Genomic DNA, 11,061 nt, shown 5'->3' with positions numbered 1-11,061 from the left:
GATTTGTATATAAGTACAACATAACTTCTGCACAATTTCAGTGCAGTTATGTGTTCACTGAAAATTTGTGTGTCTGTGTGTGTTTGTGTGTGTGTGTGTGTGTGTGTGTGTGTGTGTGTGTGTAAGTATAATCTAACTTCTGCACCATTTCAGTGCAGTAATGTGTTCATTGTAAATAAGTATTACAGTAGTTGTATTACATGTTTATTACCTTATAAATAAATAAAAAACTTTTTTATTTTAAATTCAGTGCATTAGTATTTGTAAAATGACTCTTAGTGTTCATTAGAAAATGATGATCATTCCACTTGGGACCTGTGGAATGGTACATTAGCTTATTTGTTTTATTTGTAAATATTTGTCATGTATTGTTGTTTTTCTGACATGTTCCACATCCTGGAGGACCTCCTCACTATGGATCAATTGGAATGAAAGTAAATCTAATCTAATCTAAAAAAAAAAGAAAACGCTAGATGTTGGAGGATATTAACATATTTTATGCCATTCCATTCTGCGAACAGTAGAGGAACAGTTTGGAGAGAAAAATGGTTCAAATGGCTCTATGCACTATGGGACTTAACATCTGAGGTCATCAGTCCCCTAGACTTAGAACTACTTAAACGTAACTAACCTAAGGACATCACACACTTCCATGCCCGAGGCAGGATTCGAAGCTGCAACCGTAGCAGTGGCGTAGTTCTGGCCTGAAGCGTCTAGAACCTCTCGGCCACAGCAGCTGGCATTTGGGGACAATGACAATGCGCCCTGCCATAAATCAGCGTTTGGGAGGCAATGGTTTGAAGACAATAACAGTCCTGAACACACTAGCTTGTCCATCACCATCAGTTTGAGTTGGAACATCGACTTCGCTTCACACCCCACCATGCAACATGACTATCTTCTCTGGTTTTGGCTGCTGAGGAAGAACAGACGTCCATTCCTGACACAGACGATCTAGACACAACGTTAAAAGCATTCTCAGCAGAGCTCAGGCCATCACAAAGGTGAAATCTGGGCACATACTCCACATTAATGACAACTGATAATCAGCTAGTATATAGTACAACCCCTTTTTGTGATGAAATGTACTATAGCTCTCTATTTGCACCTAATAGGATCGTTGTATTTTCATATAGTCTTCTTAAGGTGTTTATAAATGGAGTGTGGTACCGTCTTTTCTTCATTATGCTCAACAATTGTTCTTTGTCAGATTCATCAACGGCTTTCTCCAAATCGACAAATGTCAAATGAATTTCCCCACATTGTTGTCAATTCTTACAAATTAAATTAGCTGATGCTTGAGCGAAATGGCTTAGGAAATGAAACATTAAAAGCAGCAGATGGGTTTCACTAGCTGGGCAGCACTATTAGGTATGAAGGAGGTGGCTGGTAGTTCTACCTACGTGCGCCGCGGCGTCGACTTTGGTGAGATATCACCCGTCAGTGTGTAGAAGCCCTTGGGAACGCTGCTGCGGTGGCGTCCCGGAGAGGCTGGGCAGGGCTCCGGAGATGGGGGCGGAGGTGAGCAGCAACAGGACTCGACTTCACGCCCACTGTAGTTGCTGCCGTAGAATGGGTCTTCGTCGTATTCCAAGCTTACTGACTTTGCCAGAGCTGCACACAGTGGAAACTGACTGTTTACCTCTTACCTCTACTTCTGAATCTACATATTATGATGAGCAAAAACACTGTAGTGACTATGACAGTAAAATTGAATGCTGCCTGGAGATGTTGCTGAAGCTTGGTGTGCTAGGAAAGTGTGTAAGTGGAGCAGACACAAATGGTGAATCATTCTAGTGATGATATTGGCCACAAATAGGGAAATCCACTGCCATAAGCGACTTTGACAAAGAGGAGGTTGTTATGACTCAATACCCAGGAATGAACATCTCGCCTCAGAAATGGCAAAGTTGGTTAGCTGTTCACGGGTTAGTGTGATTAGCATCTGTGGGAAGTGACTAAAGGACAGTGAAACCACAAGCAGGTGGCAATGTGCTAGATGTCCACAGCTCATCACAGAATGTGGAGGTCGGAGCTGTGCTTCCTCTGTGAACAGGACAGGTGGTGATCACACCATTCAGCAACCACTGCTCCAAATGGAACTATGTAGCAGATGGTGCCTATGTGTTTCTATGTTGACTCAGTGACATAGTCGATTATGGTTGCAGTGGGTTTGGGATCAATGACATGGGACTCTCACTAATGACACTCACCATACAGTGGCTCGTGGAGTGTCTATGTAAATGCAGAGTATTATTGGTGGGAAGGCTGCCAGTACGATTCTGAGAATTATATATGTGTGTGTATTCAGTGTGTACAGAGTGCGCGACACAACAGACCACAAATCCTGTTGCAAAACCTTGCCTGACGCTTTCAAGTCATTTGAAGTTATATACTGAGATAATATGGGTCCTATTCCGCACACTGAACAAATATATTCTGTCATTTATTGTTCATTTTTCGTAGTACTTGGTCCTGATAGTATTTGTCAATATTATGGAGAACATCCTCTTCCAGTCTGAAGCTAATAGCCAAATAGAACAGGTTAATAAAACCATAGTTAAAAAGTTAGGATATGAAAAATACACATAATGATTGGGATCGATATCTGTCATACATCTTGTCCGCTTACAACAATAGGTTCCATGAGTCAAAAGGACATGCACCCAATGAGGTAGTATATGGCTGCCCAATGATTCTTCCTTTGAGATATGTAGGTTTCTACTATATATTAGTATGGGTGAAGTGGATAGTTTATCCCAACAGAATGGAGAAGAGTAAAACTTCAAGGAAACTCTGAGACAGCTTCATAGAGTCAAAAAGGGAGCAATGCTAGTCCTGTATCATCCAGATGATTGGGTGTTGTTGTGGAATCCAATGATCAGAAAGGGAAAAACAAAAAAGTTCTCTCCTCTCCTGTATGAAATTATATGTCTGACAACTCCAGTTAGTAAAGAAATATGTTTGACACAACAGTCTGTAATCATCCATTTCGATAGAGTGAAGCACTGCCACAGACAAGCAGTGCTAGGATGGGGCAGCTACCAGTAGAACCACCACGAGTCAAACCCAGTACTGTAGAGGGTGCTCAGAAGTGGAGGAGTTTCATGCCACACCATCACCTAGGTATAGTTTGCATTCTAGGCACCCTTGCACCTTTTGATGTGAGATTAAATCCTTTCTACTAGTTGTAACTATCAATGTTCTTCAGTCCAAAAATGGAAACTAATCCTCCAGGGACCTGAAACCTACAAGATGTTATTGGCAACCATTAAGTATCCCAGCTGACTGTAACAGTACATCAGTTTCTGTTTTCTCCTGTTATGGTCAATCCTGCCTCCTGTCGTATTTCCTGTTATTGTGTTAACAGAGAGCGCAAATGTATGACAGTAATCTCTTTAATTCATTTAAATGGTTCTGTTGCAGATGATTCTTTGCACCTATTCAAAGTACAACATGCTGTAAAATAAGTGCCAGTCCTATGAATGCAGCCCCCAAAGCCTCCTCAACTGGCTCCAAACAGTACAGTTTCTTGCCCGAAGGGGAACATTGAGTCTGAAAGTTGTAGTGGACATGACAAGATACAGGATGGTAACAGTAGCATATTAAAAATACAGGAGTAAATTCTGATTGTGAAAGAGCAGTCCCAAAAATCTTATTTTCACAAACTAAAAACGTGGGAATGATTTACAGGCAATACACAAAAAATATGGCATTATTTTTAGCATTTTATATTTTACACTTCATCTCACATCCAGTTTTTCCACATTCCCATTCTGTTAAATATATACATGACATTCAGGATGTAGGCCATCTTATAGTTTATAACCAATGGGAATAGATACTTTGCTCCAAATTGCTGTGTTCCATATCTCTTATGATAACACAACTAGACTTTCCACCAAACACACACACACACACACACACACACACACACACACACACACACACACACACAAAAAGGATGTAACACTTTTAATATACTTTCATTTTGCTTTCTTTTTGTATTTTTATGCAGTGCAGCTATTGTAAGCTATGTACTCTTAGAAACCCCTGCAGCTTGGCCCAGCAGCTTCCTCTGTTGAGGTTCAAGTGCCTGTGAACTGGATTAACTAGCATGGTTTGACTGGCTGTTTACTGCCAGATAACCTGGCATATTAATAGTGGGACTCACTACATAGGAACCAATGAAAACAGAGTTTCCTAACCCATGACAATTTTTCCTCAAATTTTCATATTAGGGCACTTCATATTGACATATTTGCCATCATACATTATTGGTATTTTCTGTATGTGTGTGCCATCATCTCTTCAGCCATATACACTGCAATGAAAAATGTTATGGTATACCTCCTAATATCGTGTCGGATCTTCTTTTGCTCAGCACAGTGGAGCAACTTGATGTGGCATGGACTCACCAGGTCATTGGAAGTACCCTGCAGAAATATTAGCCATTCTGCCTCTGTAGTCGTCCATGATTGCGGAAATGTTGCTGGGGCAGGATTTCATGCATAAATGTTCGATAGGATTCATGGTAGATGATGTAGGTGGCCAAATCATTCGCTCAAATTGTCCAGAATGTTCTTTAAACCAACTGTGAACAATTTTGGGAACATAAAGTCCACGAATGACTGCAAAAGGTCTCCCAGTAGCCGAACATAACCATCTCCAGTCAAGAATCGGTTCAGTTTCATCAGAGAACCCAGTCCACTCCCTGTAAACACAACCCACACTATTTATGGAGCAACCGTCAGCTTGAACAGTGCCTCGTTGACAACGGCTTCGTGGGGTCTGCACCACATTCTGACCCTACCTTCAGCTCTTACCAACTGAAATCGGGACTCACCTGACCAGGCCACGGTTTTCTAGTCATCTAGGATCCAACCGATATAGTCGCAAGCCAAGGAGATGCAGTGCAGGCGATTTCATGCTGTTAGCAAAGGCACTCGTGTCACTCGTCTGCAGCCATAACCCATTAACGCGAGATTTCGCCGCAGTGTCCGAATGGATACATTCACGTTCATCTCACACTGATTTCTGCGGTCATTTCACGCAGTGTTGCTTGTCTGCTGACACTGTCAACTCTACACAAATGCTGCTGCACTCAGTCGTTAAGAACAGGCCGTCTGCCTCATCCGGGTAAGAAGAAATGCCTGAAATTTGGTATTCTCGGCACACTCTTGACACTGTGGATCTCTGAATACTGAATTCTCTAACGATTTCCCAAATGGAATGTGCCGTGCGTATAGCTCCTACTACCATTCCGCTTGAAAGTCAGTCAATTCCGGTTGTGCAGCCATAATCACGCCGGAAACCGTTTCACATGAATCCCCAGAGTATAAGCGACAGCTCTGCCAATGCGCTCTTTGTGTATGCACTTATCGCTATCCCACAACTTTTTGTCATGCCCGTGTGTTACAACTACATTCAGGATGTAAGAAACTTTGGCAATTGCGTGGAAACACATACATCTACGCAACAGATTCTTCACAAGTACCTCTGTGCCTTCACCTTTACAGTCTGCCTCTATATACATCTACATCTACATCCATACTCCGCAAGCCACCTGACGGTGTGTGGGAGGGGGTACCTTGACTACCTCTATCGGTTCTCCCTTCTATTCTAGTCTCGTATTGTTCGTCGAAAGAAAGATTGACGGTATGCCTCTCTGTGGGCTCCAATCTCTCTGATTTTATCCTCATGGTTTCTTCGCGGGATATACATAAGAGGGAGCAATATACTGCTTGACTCCTCGGTGAAGGTATGTTCTCGAAACTTGAACAAAAGCCCGTACCGAGCTACTGAGCGTCTCTCCTGCAGAGTCTTCCACTGGAGTTTATCTGTCATCTCCGTAACGCTTTCGCGATTGCTAAATGATCCTGTAACGAAGTGCGCTGCTCTCCGTTGGATCCTCTCTATCTCTTCTATCAACCCTATCTGGTACGGATCCCACACTGGTGAGCAGTATTCAAGCAGTGGGCGAACAAGCGTATTGTAACCTACTTCCTTCGTTTTCGGACTGCATTTCCTAGGATTCTTCCAATGAACCTTAGTCTGGCATCTGCTTTACTGACGATTCATTTTATATGGTCATTCCATTTTAAATCACTCCTAATGCCTACTCCCATATAATTTATGGAATTAACTGCTTCCATTTGCTGACCTGCTATATTGTAGCTAAATGACAAAGGATATTTCTTTCTACGTATTTGCAGCACATTACACTTGTCTACATTGAGGTTCAGTTGCCATTCCCTTCACCATGCGTCAATTCGTTGCAGATCCTTCTGCATTTCAGTAAAATTTTCCATTGTTACAACCTCTCGATATACTACACCATTATCTGCATAAAGCTTCAGTGAACTTATGATGTTATCCACCAGCTCATTTATGTATGCTGTGAATAGCAACGGTCCTACGACACTCCCCTGCGGCACACCTGAAATCACTCTTACTTCGGAAGACTTCTCTCCATTAAGAATGACACGCTGCATTCTGTTACCTACGAACTCTTCAATCCAATCACACAATTGGTCTGATAGTCCATATGCTGTTATTTTGTTCATTAAGCGACTGTGAGGAACTGTATCAAACGTCTTGCGGAAGTTAAGAAACACGGCATCTACCTGGGAACCCGTGTCTATGGCCCTCTGAGTCTCGTGGACGAATAGCGCGAGCTGGGTTTCACACGATCGTCTTTTTCGAAACCCATGCTGATTCCTACAGAGTAGATTTCTAGTCTCCGGAAAAGTCATTATACTCGAACATAATACGTATTCCAAAATTCTACAACTGATCGACGTTAGAGATATAGGTCTACAGTTCTGCTCATATGTTCGACGTCCCTTCATGAAAACGGGGATGACCTGTGCCCTTTTCCAATCTTTTGGAACGCTACGCTCTTCTAGAGACCTACAGTACACCGCTGCAAGAAAGGGAAGACCCTCCGACCGTCTTGGTATTTTGACGATGTATCGTCCCAGTTGGACAGAACTGGACACGAAATACCTTAGAAGGACATCCAGCAATTATATCAATCCGTGCCAAGCCGAATAACTAATTGCATAGGTTCCAGAGATGGACCAATACGTTATTGACATGCTCAATTTGTGAAGCTCTGTATGTTGAATAAATCACCCAGTTGTTCTTAAATTGTAATTATGTGTTTATCTATACATGTATATCACATCTGTCGATTTCCGTCCCATTAGAATAATTACTTCATGATCATTGTTTTTGTCGATGCATTTGTTTCTAGGTACAACAGAATGTTGCACCTTAGAACACGTTTTCACGTTTTCGAGAAACCTCGATTCTGCGGAGTAATTTCAATAATTTCAGAAAAAGACTGGAGTACATAAAAAGTGAATGCTATCATTTAAAATCAGAATAAGAGAAAACATTAAAGTTCTATTGTGGGATGCTAGAGGCGAAAGTGTGAGAAGCGTCGCAGGGCACAACGCACTGCCCCACCACTTCTTGCACCGAGACAGGTGGCGAGCATCTCTCTAGACTTGTTCACTTGTGATCTGTGAGGAAGTTTCAAAGGAGGAGTATACGAAAGTATCCCTGAAACTGAAAACTGACTGAAGGAGACATACACCAGAGTACTCAAACAGATTTCGGGAGCACAAAAATGAATAGAGATGGAGGCAATCATTTTCAAATATGTCGTAAGTGAGTGGCCAAAACTAGTGTGAAGAGTTCTCCCATTTTAAAGAGTGCCGGTTAGATGTCGCCTATGACGCAAATGTAGAAACAAAGTGTACACAGGCGTGTAGTGAATGTAACGGCATTCCGCGAGTTAACCGTCTTTGCATGGGGGATGATAATCAGTGTAAGACGCATAGGTGATAGGATATCAGAGATTAGAAAAGAATTTCGGTTTTGTGGATTGACAGTGTGAGGAGTGGATCTATGGACTGCGTTTCCACACGCAGGAATCTGCTGGGCGGCTGTGCAGAGCCATGCAAGGCGAGTGTAGGGGACCTGGAAACCACTCTGACCAGTACTGCGCAGAGAGAAGTGGTCCACATGTGCTTCGGAGGACACCGGCTCGCTGCCACCGCGAGTCGGACCTCGATGTCTGGCACGGCCACTGGGGTGCCAGACAGTGGAGGGTCGTGGCGCCACCAGATGGACACCGCTCTCAGCTGTTTGTGAGGCTGCGGCAGCAGGCATCCCACCGACCACTGGAGGCTGCATGTCGCGTCCGGACGGAAAATGGCTCGGCTGTGGTCTGCCGGGTGTTCGTGTGACTGCAGTTATGCCGCAGTGTCCGGCTGCTACGATCGCTGACAGGTGCGCACTGTGTGTTCACTCGTGCCGGTCATCCGCAGCCCTTCCTGGCATTATAGCGCCCTGATGAAGATGCCACGTTTTATTGGGAGAATTTGCCACGTCACTGCTCTCTGGTTGCACGCTGGTGACTCGGTAAACAGTCCAGTGAATTCATGACCACAGCATGCCTCTCCTCCCCCTCATCCTCGCCCTCTCCCATACACCAGATGATTATACAGGGTGGTCCATTGATAGTGACCGAGCCAAATATCTCACGAAATAAGCATCAAACGAAAAAACTACAAAGAACGAAACTCGTCTAGCTTGTAGGGGGAAACCAGATGGCGCTATGGTTGGCCCGCTAGATGGCGCTGCCATAGTGTGGCCTGAGCTCCCAGTTGGTGCACATCGACAGCGCAGAAAGATACGTATATAGCTTCTTTTCTGTGTTTACTTCTTAGATTCTTACTTACAATGCGTGTGAGTTTCGTATAGGAGGTGTAATTTTGAGTTTTAGTTACTGTAATCGTAAATTCAGGCAGGTTGTAGCACAGTCGTTAGGCATTTGATTTGTTTTGGTACGTCAGTGGCACTTGTCTGTCTAGTAGGCTCGCAGAGACCAGTGTGGCCTGAGCTCCCAGCTGGTGCACATCGACAGCGCAGAAATATACGTATATAGATTCTTTTCTGTGTTTACTTCGTAGATTCTTATTTAAATTGCGTGTGAGTTTCGTATAGGAGGTGTAATTTTGAGTTTTAGTTACTGTAATCCTAAATTGAGGCAGATTGTAGCGCAGTCGTTAGGCATTTGTACAGGTTAGTTCATACATTCTTTGCGTGTTTCCCTTCCGTTATCTAGGCACGGACTCGTGTTTCAGTAACTGTTGTTCAACATCGATTAGAATGGACAGGGACTGTGATTGCTGTGTTCGGATGAGGGCTGAGTTGGCATCCCTTCGCTCACAGCTGCAGGCGGCGCTGCCTTCGATCGCGCAGCTTGAGGCTGTTGTCAATGGGCACCACTGTGGGGAGCCGGACTTGGGTATCACGGGGATGTCAACCTCGTCCCGTCTGTCCCCAGATCGGTCTGCCACTGTGGTTGCCCCGGTTGCTGGCCGCAGTGGGGCTGAGCCCTCACCTGTGGTTGATTGGGAGATCGTTCCAAGGCATGGCAGGCAGCGAAAGACGTCCCTGGAGGCTGATCAGAAAGCCTCCCCAGTGCGTCTGACAAACAGGTTTCAGGTACTGTCTCTGGCTGAGCCAGATGCAGCTGCCTGCCCTGTTTCAGAGGATGATTCTCAGCCTTCAAGGTCCGGGCAATCGCAGAGAGTGGGCTTATTGGTAGTTGGGAGCTCCAATGTTAGGCGCGTAATGGGGCTCCTTTGGGATATGGCGGCTAAGGAGGGGAAGAAATCCAGTGTGCACTCCGTGTGCATTCCAGGTGGAGTTATTCCTGATGTGGAAAGGGTCCTTCCGGATAACATGAAGAGCACAGGGTGCAGCCAGCTTCAGGTGGTGGCACATGTCGGCACTAATGACGTGTGTCGCTTTGGATCTGAGGAAATTCTCTCTGGATTCCAGCGGCTATCTGATTTGGTGAAGGCTGCCGGTCTTGCTTACGAGATGAAGGCAGAGCTCACCATCTGCAGCATCGTTGACAGAACCGACTGCGAACCTTTGGTGCAGAGCCGGGTGGAGGGTCTGAATCAGAGGCTCAACGGTTTTGCAACCGTGTTGTCTGCAGATTCCTTGACTTGCGCCGAAGGGTGGTGGGGTTTCGGGTTCCGCTGAATAGGTCAGGAGTTCACTACACTCAGATGGCGGCTACACGGCTAGCGGAGGCTGTGTGGCGTGGACTGGGCGGTTTTTTAGGTTAGAAGGCCTCGGGAAAGTACAGGGTGGGCTGCAATCTCAAAGGGTGCATGGCAAATACAGGACGTGCTTGGATCAAGGAACAGTCGGAATTGTAGTTGTAAATTGTTGTAGTTGTGCGGGGAAAGTCTCTGAGCTTCAAGCGCTAATAGAAAGCACAGAAGCTGAAATCGTTACAGGTATAGAAACCTGGCTAAAGCATGAAATAAGTTATGCAGAAATGTTTAAGAAGTCTCAGACGGTGTTCAGGAATGATAGACTAAGCAGAATTGGTGGTGGAGTGTTTGTGTCTGTCAGTAGTGGTTTATCTTGTAGTGAAGTCGAAGTAGATACTCCATGCGAATTGGTATGGGTGGAAGTTATACTTAACAGCCGAACTAAGTTAATAATTGGCTCCTTCTACCGACCCCCGGACTTCGATGATATAGTTGCTGAACAGTTCAGGGAAAATTTGAGTCTCGTAACAAATAAATACCCCTCTCATACCGTCATAGTCGGTGGTGACTTCAACCTTCCCTCGATATGTTGGCAAAAATACTTGTTCAAAACCGGTGGTAGGCAGAAAACATCTTCCGAGATTGTCCTAAATGCTTTCTCCGAAAATTATTTCGAGCAGTTAGTCCACGAACCCACGCGAATTGTAAATGGTTGCGCAAACACACTTGACTTCTTAGCCACAAACAATTCAGAGCTAATAGAGAGCATCATGACTGATACAGGGATTAGTGATCACAATTTCGTTGTAGCTAGGCTTAATACCGTTTCTTCCAAATCCACCAGAAACAAACGCAAAATATTTTTTTTTAAAAAAGCGGATAAAGTGTCACTAGAAGCCTTCCTAAGAGACAATCTCCATTCCTTCCGAACTGACTATGCAAATGTAGACGAGATGTGGCTCAAATTCAAAGA

General features: G+C 44.4%; 1 protein-coding gene across 1 annotated transcript in view; it reads right to left on the bottom strand.

Annotated features, from left to right (window-relative positions):
- Positions 1–1,399: 1,399 nt before the first annotated feature.
- The window catches only part of LOC126135097 (uncharacterized), a 58,838-nt gene continuing 49,176 nt past the window's right edge, over positions 1,400–11,061 (bottom strand). Inside the window, exon 6 of the mRNA XM_049915197.1 lies at positions 1,400–1,614. Within this exon, the coding sequence (XP_049771154.1) occupies positions 1,400–1,614 (215 nt within the window). The remainder of the gene's footprint in view (positions 1,615–11,061) is intronic.

The sequence above is a fragment of the Schistocerca cancellata genome, chromosome 1, assembly GCF_023864275.1.
Source record: "Schistocerca cancellata isolate TAMUIC-IGC-003103 chromosome 1, iqSchCanc2.1, whole genome shotgun sequence".
NCBI lineage: Eukaryota > Metazoa > Arthropoda > Insecta > Orthoptera > Acrididae > Schistocerca > Schistocerca cancellata.
This window is presented reverse-complemented; position numbering and strand designations above follow the sequence as displayed.